This window comes from Cetorhinus maximus, chromosome 4, assembly GCF_964194155.1.
Source record: "Cetorhinus maximus chromosome 4, sCetMax3.hap1.1, whole genome shotgun sequence".
NCBI classification, from domain to species: Eukaryota; Metazoa; Chordata; class Chondrichthyes; order Lamniformes; family Cetorhinidae; genus Cetorhinus; species Cetorhinus maximus.
In genome coordinates, this window is record NC_135882.1 from 77,216,240 (window position 1) to 77,241,009 (window position 24,770).

Genomic DNA, 24,770 nt, shown 5'->3' on the forward strand with positions numbered 1-24,770 from the left:
CAGCACTTCCCTCTCAGCACCTCACTAATCTGGAGAGGGTGAATTGGACCGGGGCAGCTGAACGGAAAAGGCCTGGAGCAACACCTTAACGGAAGGAGACGCGATAGCAGCATCAGGATGAAAGCAAACAACAGAGAACAATTTTGCAGAACTAAGCAGCAAGTAAATTAAATTTTGAATGCCCGTGAGGTTCAAAAGCCAAAGGCTCCCATAAAAATGTATCCTAAACCTTCGTCAAACTCCTGCGATTATTCTTTTTTTTTACGTAACTTGCTCTGAAGCACTATTTTTGTTGGTGTGACTCACACTTGTGCATCTATTTTTCTTTAAGTTACTCATTCCCACTTTACAGCATCTATTATTATTAATGTAACGCATGACAATATATCAAAGGAATGAAAAAAACTGGTGAGTCCATAAAACCAACCCATGTGTAGCCACATAAACTCTCAATCTGACCCCTCCTCAAAAATCAGATTGTCTCCTGAGTGAGGTAGAATACCAGAAAGAAAAAAATCCTTTTTATACAAACCTGCCCAGGTATCTATCAGTCTTTATTATACGTTACTCCCAGCTTTCTATTGCTATTGATAGAACTCATTCTCATGTATCCAACAGGTGTATTTACACTATCATTTGACACCTTGCAAACCTGCGACCTCTACCACCTAAAAGGACAAAGGTAGCAGATGCATAGGAACACCATCATGTGGAAGTTCCCCTCCAAGCCACACACCATCCTGACTTGGAAATATATCGTCGTTCCTTCACTGTCGCTGGGTCAAAATCCTGGAACTCCCTCCCAAACAGCACTGTAGGTGTACCTACACCACATGGACTGTAACGGTTCAAGAAGGCAGCTCACCACCATCTTCCCAAGGGCAACTAGGGATGAGCAATAAAAGTGCTGGCCTAGCCAGCGATGCCCACGTCCTATGAAAGCATTTTAAAATTAAGAAAGTAAAGTGGTGAAGCTAGCAGTTATATATTCTGATTGCAACCTGATTCTGGAGCCAGGCCTGAAGTAACATCACAGTGAAGTATACGTTAAAAATGGTGAGTGGTTTCTTGATTCTAATGATGCTGCACTCATGGGTATTGATGTAAACAGAATGATTGGTGACACATCGACAATAGCAGCTGGCACTTAAGTTATGTGATAATCCTCGACTGATACTTCATCTGTGCAGGCACACACCCCAACTCCAACATGTGAGGTATCAGGCTTCCAAGATTAAACGTGACTGAGATCTTTTACACCACTTGGAAATGTAGCATTAAACATTGGGAAGCAGAAGAGTTTTGCTTCAGAGGGTAAAATTGTCTGTCGCTGGCAGTGTCTGCCAGCAAACCTACTGCTCATCGAAAAAGTAGCTAAAAATTGTCTGCTGACAAACCCCATCCTGTGAGCCTTGCCAGTGAAGCCCACATCCCAAGAATGAATAAAAAATTGCTCCCATGTCCTGCCCCATTCCTTTCCTTGCATGTCCTCTCTCCCTTCTCACCTCTTCCTCTCCTACCTCCCTTCCTGAATTTTTTCCTCCCACCCGTCCAAAACTCCTGCTCATCCCTTTCCCCCCTCTCTTCCAACTATGCTTATGCCTCTTGTGCCTCCTCCTTCCTCTGCTTCTTCCTCTACTCCTCTTCCCCTTTTTTTCTCTACCCGTTCCTCTTTTCATCTTCCCGTCCTCTGTATAATCAGAAGTGACTGATCAGGATGCTCTGAAAGGTTTGTGCTTTACATAAGGAAAGAAAAGCCATTTTGCTGAAATTTTAATTATAGATTTTTAAACCAAAATGCGTTTTCTTTGGCCTTGACCAGCATAAACCCAGGTGTCTCTATTTCTGAAAATGGTTTAAGTGATTTATTATGCATGTTCTATTTCATGCTTTTAAATCTCACTTTACAGTCACATGTCTCTGTGGTAAGTACTTCCAAACCTATAATTGTTTCTTAGCACGAATATCATGCAACTTAAACTCATCAATCATGTCAATGGTAACCAGAAAAGGCATAATACTTTTGATCACACTGGAGAATTAGCAACACTGGGATGTTCATGTACTTTATTCCATACACTATATACCATATAACAAGCAGCTTTCAGTCCTAGCTCAGGCCCTTTATTGTGGTTAGCTCCTGTCTGCCAGCAGGAATGTTTAAAGGGCTGAATTTTACCCGCTTACAGAGGGGGAGGCAGTACCACATTGGAAATTAGAAGTTTCAGCAGAGGTTTCATCAATGGCTTTTGAACCCAGCCACTGCTTTTCATCTGACTTCCGCGGTTCAGAACCAATTAGAGTGGTTGGATCTGATGACACTGGCAGCAGTCGATTTCAGCTCCAATATTTAAAGGTACCGAGCGAGGAACAGAATTGAAGTATTGTAAAAGTGTCATGACACAGCCAAGGACTTCACAGATGGAGGGCAGGAAAACCCTCAAAGGAGGTCACTCACTCTGAGGTTGCACCGTCACATGGCTCAAGTGCACCTTTCACTGGCTTAGATATAAACATAAACAGCAAAGAGGCATTTGACCGAGTGTGGCATCACAAATCCCTAGCAAAACTGAAGTCATTGGGAATCAGGGGGAGAAGTCTCCACTGGTTGGAGTCATACCTAGCACAAAGGAAGATGGTTGTGGCTGTTGGAGGTCAATCATCACAGTTCCAGGACGTCACTGCAGGAGTTCCTCAGGGTAGTAACCTAGGCCCAACCATCTTCAGCTGTTTCATCAATGACCTTCCCCCCATCATAAGGTCAGACGTAAGGATGTTCGCTGATGACTGCACAATGTTCAGTATGATTCGAGACTCCTAAGATACTGAAGCAGTCTGTGTCCATATGCAGTAAGATCTGGACAACAGTCAGGTTTTGGCTGATAAGCGGCAAGTAACATTCACGCCACACAAGTGCCAGGCAATGACCATCTCCAACAAGAGAGAATCCAGCTAACTCCCCTTGACATTCAGCGCCATTTACCATAATTGAATCCTCCACCAATCAACATCCTGGGGGTTACCATTGACCAGAAACTGAACTGGACTAGCCATATAAATACTTTGGCTGCAAAAGCAAGTCAGTGACTAGGAATCCTGCGGCGAGTACTCACCTCCTGACTTCCCAAAGCCTGTCCACCATCTACAAGGCACAAGTCAGGAGTGCGATGGAATATTCTCCACTTGCCTGGATGAGTGCAGCTCCAACAACACTCAAGAAGCTTGACATCATCCAGGACAAAGCAGCCCACTTGATTGGCGCCCCATCCACAAACATTCACTCCCTCCACCACTGACACACAGTAGCGGCAGTGTGTACGATGAAGCAGCACTGCAGCAACTCATCAAAACACTTCGACAGCACCTTCCAAACCCATGACCTCAACCACCTAGAAGGACAAGGGCAGCAGATACATGGGAACACCACCACCTGCAAGTTCCTCTCCAAGTCACTCACCATCCTGACTTGGAAATATATCGCCGTTCCTTCACTGTCAAAACCCTGGAACTCCCTCCCTAACAGCACTGTGGGTGTACTTACACCAGATGGACTGCAGCGATTCAAGGCGACAGCCCAGCCAGCACTGCTCACATGCCATGAAAGAATTTTAAAAATTGGCGGGGCTGCCGAGAGAGGTGGTTGGGTTGCCACACAGTGAATCATATATCACAAGTGAGCGGGAGCAGGTGGTGGAGGCAGGTACAGCTGTAGTGAGGACCTGGAGGGTGCAGGACACTCCAATTTCTGCTCAGCTGGACACAGATGCTGAGCTTCAGGGTTCAACGACAAAGGGGATTCCTATTCTGCAGCAAGAGCAACAGAAAATATGTGAAGTTCTGTCAGCAGTTGCAGAGGCACTGTGTACAACTGGAGAAAGATTGTAAAAGTCCATGAGTGGCATGATGTCACAGGCCTTTGCACTGATGTCTCCGCCCATGGAAAAAGTGGTCACCTGCATGAAGAATAGACATGGCAGTCAACTGGGTGCATGCTGGCCCTCAGCAATGTCCTGTACACTCAATCTGCCACCTTAAGCAGGACTGAGGAAAACTTGGCCTTGGCCTGTTCAGTGCCTCAATGAAGTACAGCAAAGTGTACTCCCTGATCTGCAGGGAGGTGTGGGTGGGCCATGAGAGAGAGAGGGAGAGAGAGAGAGAGAGAACATGGAGAAAGGGCACGTGCGAGTGGGAACTCTGTTCAAAGCATTTCCACTTCTCACCCCTTGACCTGCTCCCATGCAGGGACTCAGAGGCATACTGCCTCCTGTCCCGAAGGCTGGTCTGCCCCTGCACAGGTGTAGGTGGAACAGTATTTGGCAGGGCTTTCATTGGCTCCAAAACACAGAGGGCAGCATCCAAGAATATCTGAGCAGTTATCGCAGGCAAATATGCAGCCTAATTCTACTTCAGCTGAAGCCAGAGGGATTATACCATTTAGGAATAATAGAAAAATGGAAAGCATTTATAGCTGCACATGGGTATTCATTTGGGTATTGAAAAACTGTGTTATATTATTGTTTTTCTGTTCAATGTTTATAAACCATAAACTTTGGCTGGGATTTTCCAACATATGTGGGTCCCGAACCTGTCCGGACAGCCAGCGGGACCACCGTGGCAATCTTCCCAGCGGTGACAATGAAGAGACCACCGCCTAGTCCCCATCCAATTAAAGATTGCTGGCTTTCCACAGTATTGACCCAATGAGAGGGCAGCAGCTCTGCAGCCTCAGCGATGCCTCTGAGAGAGGTTGCTGCTGTTGAGGCTGCAAGGAAGAAGAGAGGGTGCCTCTATTTTGAGGTGATTCTGCAGGGCAGGTAAAAAATTTGTTCCTGTGCAGGGTCCAGACATGGGGACCCTGGCGATCAGAGCGGAAATCTCTCCAGCAGCAGAGTTCAGGCTGCTGGGTTGCCATTGCCATTGGAGGGAACTCATCATTGGACCACAGAACCTTTGGATGTGATAGCTCCTTTCAGGAAGCCGCTAGAAAATGCTGGCTGCCTGGGAAAATAGTGGTCAGTTGACCCTATATTTATTTAAATTGGCCACCTGCCTTCAGTAGGTAGGCAGCCAAGCTGCTGCCATTCGCATCCCTCAGAAAAAGGCCTGGCGACAGAATTGTGTTAGGGTTTCCTCCTGAAGTGGCTCCCTAAATTTTACCAACACCTCCACCTCCGAGCTCGCCACCTGGAGGCTGGTAAAATCTCATCTTTTACTTCAAAGCTCCATCATCTCATCCTCCCCACTGTTGCCTGCTACATTTCATATGGCCTTCAGCCTTGTGAAAAATGGTACGACAACAGTACAACTGTCAGTGAGGGGGTAGGTTGTTGACTGTGGGACTGCTTTGTGCTGGGGGCTGGGGGCATGGTGGAGTCAGCATGTGTGTGCCAGATGGCTGCACTGCCTTAGATTGGCTGAAGCATGCCTTAATTAGTCCTCCCCGTGTATCCCTGGCAGCTCAGTGAGTGACTACAAGTGCCTTCACCAGATCCCGCTCCTCCTCCTCCTGCTCTGAAGACACAGTGTGGTTATTGCCTTCCTCCTCCTGTCACTCCAGTCCTCTCACCTGTGCAATGTTGTGCGAATCATAGCAGACCACAATCATTCTGAAAACCTGGCTGGTACAAACTGTAGGGCACCCCCAAATCTGTCCAGGCACCTGAATCACATCTTTACCATCCCCATGGATTGTGCAATGATTGTGGTAACTTGTGATGTAACTTTAGTTGTTTCTTTCCTTTCCTGGATGTCAGTGGCAGGGATCCTCACAGCTGACCTTGGCCATGTCTTTAGAGGTTAGCTCTAGTCTCCAACGAGCCATTCACTGACTCTCCTAGGAGTTGTGAATATCTATGGAAGTATTGACTGGGTGACTATTTCTGGGTGATCTAAGGATACTTTGCTTGTGACTCCCTGGGCCTGTGGGAATGCAGCCGGTGCAGCAAATCTGAGGACCGTCTCGTTCTGACTGACATTGCCAGTGGTGAACATGGTATCCATCGACTGTGAGCAGCAGATTGAGAGATTCTAAAATTGCCACCAGCAGATCTCTGGAAGGAGCTGGAGGTGAAGAAATTAAGGGCTGTGTGACCTTGACTGCAGCAGGCAATGCACGGCCACTTGGCCCACTTGACAGGAAGTCTTCCAGTAGGCTGGAAATGTCAGTGACCACCGGATGGAAAAGCCTCCTGAGGCGCTTGCGCTTAGTCATGTCCAAAAAGCTAATCCTCTACTCCATACCCTCTGTTGAGGGTATCGCTCTCTGCGAACTGGAGGTCTGAGCTCGTCCCCTCTGTCCTAAGGAGCAGATATCTGAGGAGAAGGTTGCTGCTGCTGCTGCTCTTCTTGGTCCTCTTTAGGGGTGCAAGGCATGAGGAGATCTCACCCTAATCTGAAGGTTGACAGCTGGGAAGTGCAGGTCCAAGGGAAAAAAAACGTGAAAGTCTTGGAAATCACCCGCAGAGCAGTGAAAGCATACTGTTAGAAGAAGTCCTGTAAGCAAAATCCTTTCACTTAGGTGAGGAAGCAGCTGTCATATTTCGGTATTTAAAAGTTTTCTTGTCTGTCACCTGCTCAGCCAAGTCAGTCCCTGCGGTCCTCTCACTTTGATCAACCTGGTAAGTTCCCAGGAAGACCAGGAAACCCGTGCACAGAGTTAAAGACAGAATACTTGGCTAAAATTGTAGTTAACGACAATTTAACATATTTAAATGACAGATCCACCTGTCCCATAAGGGAATTCTTGTCCACTGAAGAAAAGACTCCGGTTAAAGCTGGCAGGTTCCTGTCAGCTTCCTAACATAGCAGCAGTTTCTGATGTTTTATCCTGCTGCCTGCACAGAAACTACCCACCCTGGCAGGTTAAAATACCCCTGTAAATGTCTAACTAACTGCAGCATATGTCAAGAAATTAATTTAATTAATGGATTTAATTTAACTGCTGACAGACTATTTCATGAGAATCATATCTCTGGCTTTTTCTGATCCGTACTGAATTATTTAATGTTGCTATATTGCATTTTTACACTTAATTTTGGCAACCCAATTTCTCCCTTTCAGATCAAAGGACAAAATTCTTTTCACTTACTGCAACGTAATGAAAAAAGTGCTATTCTATCTGCCTGAATAATACCACATTTCTTAAAGGCACTGTTTTCCTGCCAATGAGACCTGCGTGTTATTTTACCAGGTTTATATCTGTCATTACAGGTTAAGTCTTCCTGACCCCAACAAGGTGGCAGAAATGTGTTAGGGTGGAATTTCCACCCATTACTTTAACCTTATCATGCCCCATCCCAAATACTGAGGGCAGAGTTATCTAAATATTCAGGATGGGTGCTTACTGCCTATTGAATCAAAGCAGAGGTACACACCCTGCTTTACTGCTGGACACGTGGGGCAGCACCCTGACACTCAGAGAGAGGGAGCCCCAGATTAGGCTGAAGAAAAACATTTATTATTTCACTAGCCCTCTCTGGCCCCTCATTCAACAACAATCTTTCTAGTATAATAAAGGCAAAATACTGTGGATGCTGGAAATCTGAAACAAAAACAAAAATTGCTGGATAAACTCAGCAGGTCTGACAGCATCTGTGGAGAGATCAATCTTCCCAGGATTGATTGCCAGTTGCCTTCTCCACTATTGGTCACACATCATGCCCAGAATGGGAATTAAGGAACATAGGAACCAAAGTAGGTCATTCAGCCCCTCGAGCCTGTTTCACCATTCAATTGTATCATGGCTGATTTGCACCTTAAATCAATTTACCCACCTTTTCTCCATTGGCCTCGATGCCTTTACCTGACAAAAATTTATCAGTCTTGAAGATGTCAATTGACCCAGCATCCACAACTTTATGGTGGTGGAGGTGGAAAGTTCAAGACAGCTGCCTGTTTTGTGAAAAACACACAAATTTTGGCTATCTCTAATTATAGGATTGTGCCCCCTTATTATGGATTCTTTCTCCAAAGTTAATAGTTTCTTTACCCAATCATATATATTTGAACCATTTCAATTAGCTTATCTCTCAACCTTCTAAATGCAAGAAAATAAAAGTTTTTGCAACCTGTCCTAAGAATTTAACACTTTAAGACCCAGTATTATTCTGGTGGATCTATGATGTACTCCTCCAAGACCAATACATCCTTCCTGTGGCCAGTGTCCAAAATTGCATGCAGTGCTCCAGATGAGGCATGACTACATTCAACTGAACTTCCTCCTCTTTGTATTCCAGCCCCTGTTGAGATAAAGGTCAACATTCCATTTGTCTTTGATTACTTTTTGTGCCTGTACACTAGCTTTTCGCAATTTGTGTACCTTGACTCCCAAATTCCATTGCTCTTTCACAGCACCTCTCCCTCAACAAACATTCTGATTTGTCTCTTTTGCACCCAAAGTGGATGTCTTCACATTTCCCCTCAATGAAGACCATCTGCAATTGTTTTGATTACTCACTTAATCTGTCTATATCCCTCTGTAATTTCCTGCTCCCAACCACACAAATTACTTTGCCGTCATACAATTTTCTATTTCCTCAACCAAATTCTTGACGCATATATTGAAAAGCTATGGCACAGTAGAGCACCCTGGGGAATACCGCTTGTCACATCCAGTCAAAAAGAATACATTCCCTTTATTTCTACTTTCTGCCTCGTACTTCCCAGCCAATTACCAATAATTTAATTAACATTCTTAGATAATGTTGTTACTTCTAATTGAACAGTCTCTCTCATAAATCATGGGTATTTTCAGCAGATGTGGGACCTACTAGGTCTATCATGGGTAGAATTTACAGGGTAGCCTGGAACACTCCCCTTCACCCACCCCACCCAACCCGCCCCCCACCTTAGCACCTCCAAAACTCTAAACTGCTGAAGCAATAAGATACTTTCATATCAAACCTCAGCTGGAATTTTTCCCCTCCCCTAAGCAATATGAAGTCTCCAACTGGAGTAACATTTTCCTGGCTGTCCCAGAAAGAAGAGGCTGCCCAAAAACATCATTGCAAGTCATTGAGGAGTGGATTAACTAACAATCTCAGGTGTCCCTTCACTTGAAGTTCCCTCTGAAAACAAAGATAATTTCCTAAAATGAAAACAGATAAGGGAAGTCAATTAGTCCATCTTAATTCATCCATCCAGGAAGATTCTAGACATCCCCCAATTGCAGCTACTGCCCAAGACCAATTTCACCCTCTAGGGAACAGTCTCATGACTCTCTTCTACACTGTATCTAGCATTTTAATGCCATCCTTACACCTCGATGAATAGAACAGGACAAAATAATCATGGTGCATTCTGACCAGAACACGATATGTTTGGTCGCAATTACCTCTGATTTGTAATCTACTGTCTTGAATATATAGTTCAACATTCTATTGGCTTTGTTACTTACTGCTCTTCATTGGTTCAATATGTTGAGCACAAGTCTCAGTAAACTCCTAAGTCTTTGCTGGTTTTGTCCACGGTTATTTAAACACCATTCATGGGGCATGTTTTCTTCTTCCTATATTTGTTTGCCTTAAATTTCATGTACCCACTTATATATTTTATCCAACTCATTCTGTAATTCTGGTCTGCCACCTTCTATTCCACTGACTCTCCTAGTGTAAAATAATTTGCAAATTTGACCATTTTCCATTGAGTTTCTGAATCTACATTATTTCCCTAAATTAGCAGTATTGGCCCAACTCTGAGCCCTCAGCACATTCCTCAGTGCTTCCCCAACTCTGACATTATTCCTCCAATGAGTGCTCTCTTTAATACTCTGCTATACCAATACATATCTTTTACCACTTCACTTAGGTGAACTTCCTGAAAAGGACCAGGCCAGCCTTGTATATTTGTATAATGTTTAAAGGGGTGTTATCGCCTCAATAGGGAGTATGCAGTTTGGCTCAGTTCCTGAAACACTGAGTTCTGAACATTCCCCTATAATGGTGCTTGTGTTGGCATCTGAAGAATTTCATGCTGCAACAGATGTTACACCTGCTGAATTATGAACTGTAGCAAAGTGCTTTTCATTTTATCATTTTTCATAGCTAGAATGCTTTTAGTGGCTGATGTGATTGGCACAGTAATTCTATCCTTCAATCTTATCATTACTGGCTTTCTACTTCTTTGCTAAAAATTGGTCCACGACATTTTTGGATTGCAAATCACGATATGCCCATTGCTGTGGAGGGAGCAACATGCAAACTTGGTGCAGTCTCCTAATGTACAAGATTGCAGTGTTGGTCCAAGTAAGGCCCACACTTCTGGCTGCCTAAGCACTCAGCAGGAGGCCAACCTGCATTTACAGGGAGCACATAGTACAGGCAGCCTGCCCTGCTGAAAGGCAGTCTGTCCCTTTTAAAGGGCAACTGCAGTCAGTGGAAGGAAGCTTCTGCTGACTGCCCGTACTGACACTAGTTGAGTGTAGAAAGCACAAATGGAACAACAGGGAAGAGAAGGGGTCTTAGGGTCATGGATTTGGCACTGGGGGCCTTAGTGATGGCAGAGGCCAGTTTTCTGCGGGAGGGAGGGAGGTGTTGGATACTGCTAGAAGGCCCTCAAGGATTGCCCTCAGAAGGAATAGGAGCAGGTGACTGGGAGATCAAACCCCAGAATCTGGACCCAAGGACCTGGCAGCAGTGCCATAAAATCTTTAATGATCTCACACAGGTGATTAATATCAGTGAATGCACCTTCACATGACATCTCCTACTCACCATACCACCAACCTCCCTCATTGCTCAATGCACCACATCCTTATCACTCATTCCTCAGGACTCTCTGATTCTCAGGACCCATGCCTAACATTCAGATACTCCACTTCATCCTCAAACAAATTTTAATGATGTCAGCCTCACATCCAGCTTTGCTGCTTCCACATACATCCAGCTATTCATCCATGGCAGGTACATCAGTCGAACACAGTGCTCCTCAACCACTAATGTTCTTCTAACTTGCAGGGCAAGGCTGTCCGTAACTACCAGAAGCAGAGAAGAACTGGTGGAGAAGAAGGATGGCTGCATCTCCTGAGCTCTACCGAGAAGATAGTTTTTCATATCATAGGGCTGACTGCAACAGAGCTAGTGGTATCCGCTGAGAATATTGATGGTGATGATATGTTCCTGCCTTCTGCCCTTTATCAACTCCCAGCTCATCCTTCTCATGCTATCTGGCATGATGAGAAAGCTTCTGATGGAGTGACCAAGGACCTCTTGATTTCCAACCCGCTCCACTTACCTCACTTCAACATTTTCCTTTCCGACTTCCTGCTTTCAGACACCCAGGGACTGTTGCCTTCCCAGTCACAGTAGCCCCAGGAGGAGGAGGAGGAGGAGAGAGAGAAACGGTTCCAATGAGGAGGCCCCGTTACTTGATTGGCACACGCAGCCACCAGCTCAGATACTGGCACTGCGTGTATCTTAGAGGCTGATATAGAGTTGGGATCTGCATGTGGTGGGTCACCAGGTATATGCAGGGTTCAGTCAGGCCAGGGGTAAAAGATAGTTCAGAAAGCTTACTGGAGGGAGAAGTTGCAGGTGAGTTCTGCAACTCAAGTAAGGACCCCGATGGGGAAGGATACAAGGGAACGCTGATGAGGATGCACACTGAGATGCTGGGTGCATTGGCTGGCCTTCAAGACAGCCTTCTGTCGCTGTGAAGGAGCTGTGTAACATCTCCCCTCTCTTCAGCCTCTGTTCCATCTCTTTGCCGTATTGCAGACCCAGAGACACTGCAACGATAGCCCCATTCCTGTTACAGCCTTTGTATGGATAGTTCACTGACTCCTCTGCCCTCCCTGTGAGGATGCTGTAATCCTCCCTGCCAGATCCAGCAACTCACAACACCTCCAAAAACAATCCAGAGTACTTTGAGAATCTTTACAAATAGATTTAGTTATTCAAGGTTACCTTACCTGCAAGTTGGGTGCCAGGCCAATTAGACAATACTAATCCTCTTGCAGCTGAATACAGTTCTTTGGTGAATGACAAGTGAATTTGTTGATTGGACCTGTGTGGTCCATGTTTGCAAATGGAGTGTGAAATCGACCAGGCTGGTTGTCATGACAGCACCTGTGGGCTTCTGGTGCATGTAGGGGACACCCACGCATTGTCTTCCCAGTACGGTGCACCATGTGGGCTGTACTGGAAGTGGCTGGTGGCATTGCATGCCCCAATCTGAAATATTGAGGTAGAATATTGAGGTCCTGCTTAACAGTTAATCAATTTGCTTTTGCTTGCTTGTTTTGGAATGCATTTTTGAAAATTCTTTCATGGGATGTGGGCGTTACTGGCAAGTCCAGCATTTGTTTCCTATCCCTAATTGCCCTTGCATTTCAAAGGTTAGTTAAGAGTCAACCACATTGCTGTGGGTCTGGAGTTACAGTCACCAGACCAGGTAAAGACAGCAGATTTCCTTCCCTAAAGGAAATTAGTGAACCAGAGGGGTTTTTACAATAATCGACAATATCTGTCACGGTCACCATCACTGAGACTAGCTTTATATTCCAGATTTATTAATTGAATTCAAATTCCACAAGCTACCATGGTGGGATTTGAACCCATATCTCCAGAGAATTAGCCTAAGCCTCTAAATTACTAGCTTAGTGACACTGCCACTACACCACCATTACCCCCAATGAAACAAAAAATTAGAGAAGATCTATCATTTTAGTGCGTCATGACAACTACAATGTTAAGACAATTGTGGCAGGCCATTTGGCCCACCCAGCTTATCCTTCCTTAGGAAATAACTTAATTTATGTTAAACTATCTCTGGAATGACTTCAGAGATTTTGCTTTCCCTATCCATACCCAAAAGACTTCTCCACATATAAAATACCGCACATGTTGGAAATCTGAAATAAAAACAGAAAATGCTGGAAATACTCAACAGGCCAGGCAGCATCTGTAGTGAGAGAAACAGAAGTCAATGATCTTTCACCAGAAGTAAAAAAAATGTAATACAGTTGAGTTTAAGCAAGTACAGAAGCAGGGAAGAGGATGTGGGGAGAAGTCAGCAGGAGAACAAAAGGGGTCTGTATGATGACCTTTGACCTTGAAGCAGTACAGTAAAGGAAATTTGTAATTTCTTTCAAATGTCTAGGGAGTCTCTCAGTGTTTTTAGAATGTTTGAAAGGGACTTTTAGGAGTTTGCATCAATTGTAAAGGGATCCATTTTCTTGGATAATTAAAAGTACTTGTCCATGTGACCTGGTGACTCTTGACCTGGAAACAGTATGAATAGGAAGAAAGTTAAGACCAGAAGTTGTATAGCCATACATAAAGGAAAGCTGCAAATGGGAGAGTTGGAGGATGAAGATGATCAGCACAGAGATGCAGATACAAAGAGAAAGTGGACAGAGACAGAAAGAGGAACACAGAATTCATGTGAGGAGATGCCAGCAAAGCTCTATGGAAAGGTTGGTTTTCTGTTTGACAGTAAGAAGAAAAATAAAATTCTGGAGGCTCTTGGACGAGCAATATGTGAACGAGCTAAAAGGGACTGAATCCTAAAAAAGGGTGCAAATAGCTCAGGCATGTGAAAGAGCTGAGAGTTTGTATCGGAGGACCAGATCATGAACTGAATATTGTTGGTTGCTTGGAAAGGAACTCTTGAAAGCTATGCCATCAAGACTGATGTCAACTCTTGAAAGCTATGCCATCAAGACTGATGTCACACAAGTGAGAGAGGGTTCATCGCCATGTGCCTTGTTGGTGTTAACAGTATCCAGGGACTTTGGATGTAATACGCCTGCCGATGAATGTGACTCGAGGCCAAATCGATTGAGTTGGAAAGGCTGTGAGATTACACGTGATGCCACACTAGTGTGGGAAGTGATATGGATGCTTGTGGTTGCATCATTGTATTGACCATGAAGTGTAATTTACCTTTTTATTTGAAGTATCACTTGCCTGCTAATTCATGGTTAATTTGCATTGCTTCTGATTCATGTTAAAGTAAAAGTTAGAAAAAGTGAAATCTCTTTGGTAATTTCTTCATTTGGGGGTCATTTGGTAACTTTGGTTATTTTGGTTTACCGTTTCCCCCAAAGGAATTGTAACATATGTAAAAGGGTGGAAGGCAGGAGAGATTAAATGACAAAAGGGATGATGATGAAAAGCAAAAAAAATGCTAAAAAGATGGGACGTGTAAAGCAAGAAAAGACTGGTCTAAAAGAGGTGCAAATGAAAGTGAAAGTTGCCATAGTCCCAGATGACCATAGACTGCTCTCTCATTAGAGAGAGATGACTGGTGGTGAGTTTAACCTGAGGGTCACCACACCTCATGCGAGGGGTGAGGCTGAGAAGGCAGGACCTTCATGGATGATCTCAGCCTGTACGGGAATTGCACCCATGCTGTTGGCGGTATCACTCTGCATCACAAGCCAGCTGTCCAGCCAACTGAGCTAATCGACCCCCCCCCCCCCACCCCATGTAAATGGGATTAGGATGAATATCACAAATAGCTGCCATCTAAAACGATCAGATTAGAGATTATAATTTGAAACTGTTGAACTCAATATTGAATTTGGAAGGCTGTAAAGTGCCTAATCAAAAAATGAGGTGCTGCTCCTCAAGGTTATGTTGAGCTTCATTGGAGCAGTGTAGGAGACGGAGGAGAGAGGGGTTGGCATGGGAATGGAGCAGAAAATTAAAATGACAGGAGTCACACGTGTGGACTAAATGAAGGTGTTGCACAAAATGGTAATCCAATCTGTATTTGGTCTCCCCAAAGTAAAATAGGCCACATAATGAGCAGTGAACACAGTTTACTAAATTGAAAGAAGTACAAGTACATCATTGTTTTATCCGGAAGGAGTGTTGTAGCCTTGGACTGTGAGAAGGAGGGAGGGAAAAGGTTAGGTGTTGCATCTCCTGTGTTTGCATGAGAAGGTGATGTGGGAAGAGGAGGGAATATTGGGGTGATTGAGGAGTGGGCCATGGTATTGCGGAGGGAACAATCCCTTCAGAATGCTGAAAGGGGAGGGGAAGGTGTGTTTAGCATTGGAGGTGGCAGAAATGGCAGAGGATAATCCGTTGAATATGCAGGCTGCTGGAGAGGAAGGTGGAGACATGAGGAAACCTATCATCATTCTGAAAGGAAGGGAAAAGGGTGAGAACAGAAGTACGGGAAATGGAAGGGGCACAGTCAATGACCCTGTCAACCATACTGAGGGTGGGGGAATCCTTGGTTGAGGAAAAAGGAAAACATGTTGGTATCACTTCTGTGGAAAGTTGCATTATCAGAACAGGTGCAACAGAGATGGAGAAACAGGAAAAATGAAATAAAATCCCCACAGGAAGCAAAGTGGGAAGAAGTGTAGTCAAGGTAGCTCTAGGAGTCAGTGGGCTCTTAGTGAATATTTGTCAATAGCCTATCCCCAGAAGTGGAGACAGGAAAGTCGAGGAAGGGAAGGGAGAAGTCAGAGGTGAAGGCAAGAGAAGGGTAAAAATTAGAAACAAAGTTGAAATCTTTTCAGCTCAGGGTGAGAGCAGGAAATAGCATCGATACATTCACCAATGTACAGAAAAGAGGTGAGGCAAGGGACCTGAGGATGACTAGAACAAAGAATGTTAGACATATCCCACATAAAGGCAGGCATAGCTAGGACCATACAGGTTCCAATAGAAACAGCTCTTATTTCGAGGAAGTGAGTGGAGTCAAAGGAGGTGGGTGTTCAATTTGAGGACACGTTCAGCCGGGGGAGGAGGCTGTTGACAGATGGAGGCTGTTGGACCTCTGTTCAAGGAAGCAGTTAAGAACCTGGTGAAGAATGGAAGTGCAGAGGGACTGGAAGCCCATGGTGAAAAAAAGACAGCTAGGGCCAGGAAACTGCTAAAATGTTGGAGGGTGGCAGAAGAATCATGGATGTAAGTAGGAAGGAACTGAACAAGGGGAGAAACAAAACAGAGTCAAGGTAGGAAGAAACCAATTCCATGGAACACAAACAGGCTGAAATGCTGGGTCTACCAGGCTAGTTCTGTTTGGGGAATGGAGTGGAAGCTGGCTGTTCAGGATGAGGTTGGATATCATGGAGGGAAGATGAGGTCGGTAACAGTCTTGGAAACAATGGCTTAATATTCAGTGGTGGATGCATACTCCAGGAGTGAGGTAGGAGGAGGTGTCAGTAAATTGGTGTTCAGCCTCTGCTGGGTAGAGGTTGGTAAGTCAGACAACAACAACATCAACCTAGCAGCAGGTTTAAGGACATTGTTAGAATTGGACCTGAGAGAACCAAGTGCAGAAGTTCAGGAGGAGACAGAGTAGAGTGAGCAAGGGGAGCAGAGAAATTGAGCAGGTGTCACATGCCAGTTCCCAATGAAAATATCTAGATCCAAATGAAAAGATCTAGAAAGAGTAAGGGAACAGAAGAAGGTGTCCAAGGGGAATGAGAATTCTGAAGATGGAAGAAAGATGTGCAGATGGAGGACTCCTAGCCAAAGAAGTGGGTGAAGAGATGGAAAGGACAGAACAAAAGCTCAGCGTTGTGCCGTGCTCAAAATTCATCCAAGTGGGGAAGCTGAGGCCTTGCTGATCAATGATTTTTCGGGGTCAGAAAGACGAAGGTCAAAAGGGATAGTGGAAATGCAGTAAGGGGTGAGATTGGAAGAAGGATTGGGGGCAGAGGAAAGTGCAGGGGAAGAAGGATGTGGAGGGGGTTGGTAACCAAGACAATTTCAGATTTTGATCACCTTGTGTGTAAAAATGATTCCCGACAGCAGTCCTGAGCTTGCCTTTTACCAGTTGGTATCTTTGTTCCATTGATGTATAGTTTAATTAAATAATTCTCAGAATTGACCAGAATTACTGCACAGCAGTAGATTTTCAGCTTATTGCCTACCCATAATTTTTGAGCATAATGTCCAACCATAAATTTGACATTGCCATGTTGTCTATGTCATTGGTCTCTGGTGGATAGGTGTGCCGAAACTTGCACATAGGTGTAAACAACCAGTACAGCTTAGCTGCTTGCTCCTCTCATGTTTTTTTTCATCTTTTAACCATTGTTTACTGTATTTGGAGAATACCCAAACCAATTTTAATCACTAACTTATCATTCATTTGTTTGCGGCCCTCCTTAGCTCCCATGAAAGTCGGTATTGGAAGAATTTCATTTCATGTGCTCTCATTTTTCACCTATTCTTTTCTGCTTGAGCCCAGATCAACTAGTTTGTAGTACCATAGTAAGGACTTCTGTATATTGAGCTTTCCTCACACTCATTCACAATGGACTTTGAAGGCAAAAAAATGCATTCTCACTGCAAAAGCTAGGATGTTGAGCCAAGTATTCATTGTAAAGGAAAATATTTTTTTTAAAAAGGAGCAATGGTTCTGTGCATGTTATGATTGAATTCTTTCTCGTATGACGAATATCTTGTTCATGGTTTGTGTTAATATTTTAGAGGTAATGTTTAGTTCTGGGAAGATTAAAGTTTACCTGTAGAGAATGGGATGAATGCAACTGAAGCAGCTTGGAGTCTATTATACTTAAAAGGTTAGGGCCATGTTGAATTAAAGGGTTAACAGCGAGAAAAGTAAGATCATAAAGTCACAGATGGGCTTAATTAGCTGGAGAAATAATGTCTACACTGCTTGCAAATTAGTGCGGTCCAGCGAGATGTTTTGTTTTGGGAGTTAAATTAGTTCAAAAGCATTCAGTGAACCCTGCATCATCATGGAGATGGGTGGAGCTTAAAATTCTCTGGTTTCAATTTATCGGAATGTTCTGCAGCAGGGGAAGAGGCTCCATACTGAAAAGATGCTGCTGTTAGCAGACTCACGGCAGTTAGGGCTCAGAAAAGCCTTGGGTGGTGTTCTGTGCAGCTGAGGGTTACAGTTTGGACCTCTTGTGGTTTGCAGCTCACAGAGAAGGTGTGGGAGCTGTCTGGTGCAGTTAGAGCTCAGGAGAAGTTCTGGGGAACTGAGAAGGTGGCACAAGGTTGTTGGATCCGTGCTGGAGACAGCTAGGGCTTAGGTTTATAATTTATAGTTTATAGTTATATAGTTAATTTATAATTTATAATTTATAGTTTGGTGCAGTCAGGAGACTGGAGTTCAGAGAAACCCAGAGGCAGTGCCAGCTTAGTGAAGCTAGCAGTCTGTGAAAGAGCTGGAATTATGCCGATAATTAGAGACGGGAGTGCAGCTTTATGAATGCCCTGGAACGAAGTCAGGAGGAGAAAATGAACCATCGGGAGATGAGCAGCGGTTGAGGCAGTCTGAGTTGGAATAGCTTTTGAAGAAATTTGGAGGCCAAATCTTCAAAACCGAAGAGTTGAAATTCCTCCTGAGGGAAGCAGAGTTTTACTGAGATTTTGTAACTCTCAATGGTCGCTGATGTCTGGGTGGGTTGCTGAGAAATCTGGGATCTGCCTTTGTTACATCTACCATTTGATTTGCAGTGTGATGTGTTCGACCACAGTTTGCCTGTTAATTCATATTTACTTCATGTTAATTCTGAAAGTTAGAGTATAAGATGGATATTGTAAATTGTTTTACTTTTCTGCTTTTGTATAGTAAAGTTTATTTGGTTTGTTAAAAATCATGGAATCTTGTGGCTTTATTCTCCTAATGGGTAACTGGGATTTCAAACGTTGTCTACATTAAACAAAATGTTACTGGTCCCTAACCAGATCGAAACATATCTCATCAATTTCTATATAAAGAATTTTGTTATGTGAATTTTTTTTCCAGGGTCAACAACAGGGAACTAAGGTATTGCAAACAGCACATAATATATCAATCCTGTGACACAAGGACTTGCACAGAATTGAGCAGAAAATTACTAACTGCTACAGAGAACCACAGGAGTGCAATACTTTGGGGATAATCCTTTTATAATGGAAGCATTCAGGCACTTTTTAAAGTTAAACACACTGGTGCTTGTAGGTCATAGAAAGGAATGTAATAAAGTATGCTATTGTGAATTGACGCAAAACAACCTGTTTTCAGTCAGGCATTTCAATGCAGAAAGTATTATCGCTTGTTTTACAACAGAATTTGACCACCATAACGATTGATTTATGTTGGTGTGAACAGGGGACCTCCTAATATAGGTTATGATTTCTGAACTAATTTATTATTTAAACTGATTGGTTTTTATTAAAGCTAGAAAATGCTTATATTGCAACTTCAGATATGCAGACATGGAAAACTGACAGGATCGGGCCGCTTTCAACGGCCTTTGCCCGGCCATAAATGAAAGTTGCTATAGGGAGGATGGCAGGGCATTACTTGCTGGCCTATTTCTGCACTGTGGTGAAAGCCTGAGAGATCCAACAATATGCTGACCATCATGACATGCAAAACTTTTTTGAAGCCATTAATCATCCACAGACCAAGAGCAAATGGACAAAATCCTCTTCGCTCACAGGATGGTGGTTCTCTTCTTAAGGATGATTATGCCATCCATCAACACTGGAAAGAACATTTTGAACAACTTCTCAACTATGGATTCAATCACCCAGCAGAAGGCCCCTATTAAAATGGCTGTGGGTAGAGTGTCAGAGCTACTGGGTGGTCAGCTTGCCAGCCATATTTTTGAGGTGATTATTGCTGATTTTGGAGAAGCTCCAAAAGCAAAGAAAATAATGCTGAACCATTAGAAATCATTGGCTTGGCTGCAATTAGAATATTGTGTATCACTCTGGAAGCCTCACATTGGAACAGAAATCACAGAAAGAGTATAGAAGAGATTCACTAGGATGATACCAGGATGCAAGGCTTTAGTTGTGAGGAGAGATTGGAGAAACTGGGGATCTTTTCATTCAGAGAAGGATAAGAGAAAATCTAAACTGTGTTTCAGATTACATGGTAAATGGAGGAAAACTATTCACAGTGGTTGACATGTCAGTGACTACAATACAAACATTTAAGATGATCACTAAAAGAATAAAGGGAAGAAATATTTTCACACAAAGGGTTGTTAAGGAAAGGAATGCCCTACCAGAAACAGTCAAACAAACATACGAATTAGGAGCAGGAGTAGGCCACTCGGCCCCTTGAGCCTGCTCCGCCATTCAATGAGATCATGGCTGATCTGATGTAACCTCAACTCCACATTCCTGCCCACCCCCGATAACCTTTCACCCCCTTGGTAATCAAGAATCTATCTAGCTCTGCCTTTAAAAATATTCAGACTCTGCTACCACCACCTTGTGAGGAGGAGAGTTCCAAAGACACTCAACCCGCTGAGGGAAAAAAATTCTCCTCATCTCTGTCTTAAATGAGTGACTCCTTATTTTTAAACACTGACCCCCGGTTCTAGATTCTCCCAGAAGAGGAATCATCCTCTCCAAATCCACCCTGTCAAGTCCCTTCAGGATCTGAAAGGTTTCAATTAAGTCACCACTTTATCTTCTAAATTCCAGTGGATACAGGCCTAACCTCCAGCCTTTCCTCATAAGCCCACTCCTGGTATTACTGTGGTAACCTTCTCTGAGCTGCTTCTCTTTCCTTAAATAAGGAGACCAGTACTGTACACAATACTCCAGTTGTGGTCTCACCAATGCCCCGTACAACTGAAGCATAACCTCCCTAATTTTGTAATCAATTCCCCTCACAATAAATGATAACATTCTATTAGCTTTCCTAATTACCTTCTGTACCTGATACTAACTTTTTGTGATTCATGCACGAGGACACTCGGATCCCTCCGAATCTCAGAGCTCTGCAACCTCTCACCATTTAGATAATAAGCTTTTTTATTCTTCCTGCCAAAATGAACAATTTCACATTTTCCCACATTATATTCTATTTGCCAGATCTTTGCCCGCTGACTTAACCTATCTATGTCACTTTGTAGCCTCCTTATGTCCTATTCACAACTTACTTTCCTACCTATTTTTATGTTGTCAGCAAATTCAGCAACCGTACCATCTGTCTCTTCATCCAATTCATTTATATAAATTGTAAAAAGTTGAGGCCCCAGCACTGATCCCTGTGACACACCACTCATCACATCCTGCCAACCAGAAAAAGATCTATTTATGCCAACTCTCTGCTTCCTGTTAACTAGCCAATCTTCTATCCATGCCAATATGTTACCCCCTACACCATGAGTTTTTATTTTCTGCAATAGCCTTTCATGTGGCACTTTATCAAATGCCTTCTGGAAACAGAATCCAGAATAAATTTTAAAAGGGAAGGAAATCGATAAAAAAGAGAATAAAGGGGTACGGGAAAGGAAAGAGTCATTAACAGACTGGCTTAAATAGCATAAGTCAAACAAGATTGACAAAAATAATATTAGAATACCTGAAAATCAAAAGATAAGCATTGTTTGAATAGAGTGTGAAAAGCAACTGAGGTTAACCAAAGAGGACTGGATATATCTCTAAAAATACATCAACAAAACTGAATTGTGACAGTTCTGAATACTCAAAATAAATGGTCCATTATTTTGAACATCTACATGGCTTAGAACAACATATTCAGTTAAAAGAATTCACACCCAAAAACATTATTCATTACATCTTCAATTCATTCTGAAATAATAATAAGCACCATGCTGAGCTCTAGATATACCTGAATTCAGCCCAGATTGAGCTCCCTGACATGAAATTGAAAATGTTTGTCTAAGAATTAACAATCCAGCTGTTGAAGAATGTGGTGTTGAGTTGAGCAATTAGATTAGGCCTGGTTAATACTCAGAATGTCTGTGGGCTGGCAGATGGAGGACAAGCAGGGAAATTAAAGGGACAGTAAGAAAATGGAGATGCTGCTGGGTCTACAGAGCTGCTGGCCATCCAATTGGTTGGCTGCTCTCTTGAGGTGGGACTTCCCCCTGAGAAAGAGGTGGAAATCTCGCCTTAACGCAATTAATGCTGCTCCTATTGTTAAATTGCTGTCGGGCAGCTGTTGGAATCCTGGACGGTCTCCCCTGCCGACCGAATTTTTAGCCGAGGGGAGGTGGGAACTGCGCCGCCCAATAAAATCCAGCCTCCTGTGTGTGTGTTAAATGTATGGTTCCATTGAGGGAGTAATGCTGGCCCAGGCAATGAGAAATCTCCCTGTTTTCTTTGAATAAGTACCACAGAATCTTGATGTCCACCTTAGCTGGCAGACAGCAAGGCCTCGGTTAACGCCTCATCTGGGAAAAATAAATGAATCAAAATAAATGAATCGCTGCCACAGTTTTGCACTGAATTATCAGCCTAGAATATATACTCAAGTTTATCATGGGGAAAAACAAAATTCTTTAATGGGAATCATTCTCAAAGAATACAGCACAATTGTATTTTTGCTGGTGGAATTTTTTTTAACAGCAAATCTTCCAGGGCCCTGGAGAGTCATGGATGTATTATGTACTGTTTGAAGGCTGTGTAACATTTGAGCTTTGGGGATTGGCAGCAATAGCATGGAGTAATTGTAGCTATAATTAAGTTTACAACCTGTCCTTTGTAGTTAATTTATCTGTGTTAAACAACTTCAAACTTTGACAAATTGGTAAACAATAGCTGTGTGATTCTTGTAATCATCCAGCAACTGACATGAAACAGTGCAGCTTCAAAACAAGTCAACAGATTGAATTCTACCACTGATATTGATAATGGCTGACCTCCTTCACCTCATTCTTTTACAGCCAGTTGGTCATGCTTTGGCTTTCTACTGCAACTTAGCACATTTAGTTTGTTGCTAATATTAAGCAATAGAACCACTAACTCGTGAAAAAGTAGCTAATTTATGGTTAAGCTTAGTAGTGCTCATTTACCTGCCCAGGTTGTTCACAGGCTGTCTGGTACTTTGCCTGTTGGCACACTTCTTTTACCCTTTCATATTTAGGTAGGTAATTGGTTTGTTGGGCATCACCAGCTCCCCCTTCTTTCTTACGGAGCAATTTGCTGGAAAAAAAAGGAGCAACAAAATTTTCTGGTAAACTGAAAGAATATGTGGCTTTTAACACTCCTTATTCTAAGAACAATCCCCACTTATGATACTTCAGTGTGATTTCAACTGCTTGCTTTCAGGAAGTGATGACTGAAGATTTATGAGGTTTGCTCAAAAGCCACACTATGTTTGCCTGCAAAGGAGCATTTAGCAACAAACATCACAACAATTTTTCCCCTCTTCATTATTTCAACTGCTACAATTCTAATTTGTACTGTTAATAAAATCACTCACTGCTATATTTACTCCAATACATAATCCAGTACAGAAAAGGAACATCTCCACGCTACCAGTCTGCACATTCAAAGGTTCATCCTCTGCTATTTCCACTACCTCCAACAGGATGCCACCACCAAACAAGTAGCTTGACTACATTTCCTCCTATCTCCTTCCATATTCCTAACTCTTCCCATAAAGACTCTATTCCATTTTTCCAGTTTGACTCGGTTACATCTGATTTGATGAAGCCAGCTTCTACAACAGTGCTTCTGATATGTCTTCCTTTTTCCTCAACAATTACCCCACTCTCTCCCGATACCCCATCCCCGACCACCATGAATTGCAGGGCCCTTGACCATGCCTGTCCCATATCCCACACTCTTCTTCTCACCCTCTTCCCTTCCTCCCAGAAACATTGCAGGGTTCCCCTTGCGCTCGCCTTCTCACCACCTGTCTTTATATTCAACAGTTAATCCTCATCCATCACCAAACACATCTTCCCCTCACCACTTCAGCATTCCAAAAGGCCCATTCTCTCCAAGATATGCTGGTCCACTCCTTTATCTCCCCCAGCTCCCCCTCCCCTTCCCATGGCACCTTCTCATACAAGTGCAGGAAATGTAATACCTGCCCTTTTTACCTCCTCCCTTCTGCTGTGCAGGAGCCCAAAATAGTGAAATAGTAATATACTTGCGCTTCTCTCAATTCTTTATACCATATTCGCTGCTCACAATGTATTCCCCTTTAAATTGAGGAAACCAAATGCAGATTGGATGGCTGCTTTGCGGGAAACCTTCATTCAATCTGCAAGCGGGATTCAAAGCTTCTGGTCACCTGTCATTTAAATTCTCAGTCCCACTCTCTCTTTGTCCTCTCTTTCCTCAGCCTCCTGCAGTGTTCCAATGAAGCCCAATGTAAGCTCGAGGAACAGCACCTTGTCTTTCCATTTAGCACTTAATAGCCTTCCGGGTTCAACACTTGAGTTCAACAATTTTAGACCATGACCTCTGCCTTCATTTCCTTTGAACGCCAACTGTTATCCCATTATCTTCTCCTCTTGCCTTGCACCACCATCCTTTCCACCATATAGGGAAGAATTTTCCCCCCATCAGGGGAGCGGTTCATTGTCACATGAGTTGGGACATGTCCATCACTTTTATTCAAACTTTTATTAAATTTTTAAAAACCTACATGAAACCTCATCCCGCCTTAAGGTTGGACGGGCAGGTCTATTAATTACTTGAATTAGTTTTTAAATGGCCGTTGACAGGTCAGCGGGCACACAGCTGATTCGGCTGCGACCCTGCCGACCTGAAAATGGAAATGACGTGGGGTGACATCAGGAGTTCCGCCCGGCGTCATCCCATGTCATTTTATGCGTTGGCGAGCAGGCCCCGCCCCCCCGCTCGCTGACCTCAATATCCTGGCCATAATCTTTCCCTCCTTCCACCCTTTCACAGGCCTTTGTTTTTGATTTTTCCTCTCCCATTTCCTTGCCTCAGTACTTAATTCGAACTTGCTACATTTCAAACTTCTTTCAGTTCTGATGAAAGGTCAGTGAGCCGAGACATTAACTCTGTTTCTCTCTCCACAGATGCTGTGTGACATTCTGAGTATTTCTGGAATTTTGTTTTTTTTTTCAGGAAGGGACTCATTTGTTGCAAATAAAA

At 43.4% G+C, this 24,770-nt stretch overlaps 1 protein-coding gene across 9 annotated transcripts in view; it reads right to left on the minus strand.

Moving 5' to 3' along the window:
* sulf1 (sulfatase 1) overlaps positions 1-24,770 on the minus strand; it is a 369,948-nt gene that overhangs the window by 55,681 nt on the left and 289,497 nt on the right. For all 9 annotated transcript variants that reach the window (XM_078540363.1, XM_078540362.1, XM_078540361.1 and 6 more), the window contains one exon: positions 22,706-22,835. In XM_078540363.1, coding sequence (XP_078396489.1) covers positions 22,706-22,835 — 130 coding nt within the window. The remainder of the gene's footprint in view (positions 1-22,705; positions 22,836-24,770) is intronic.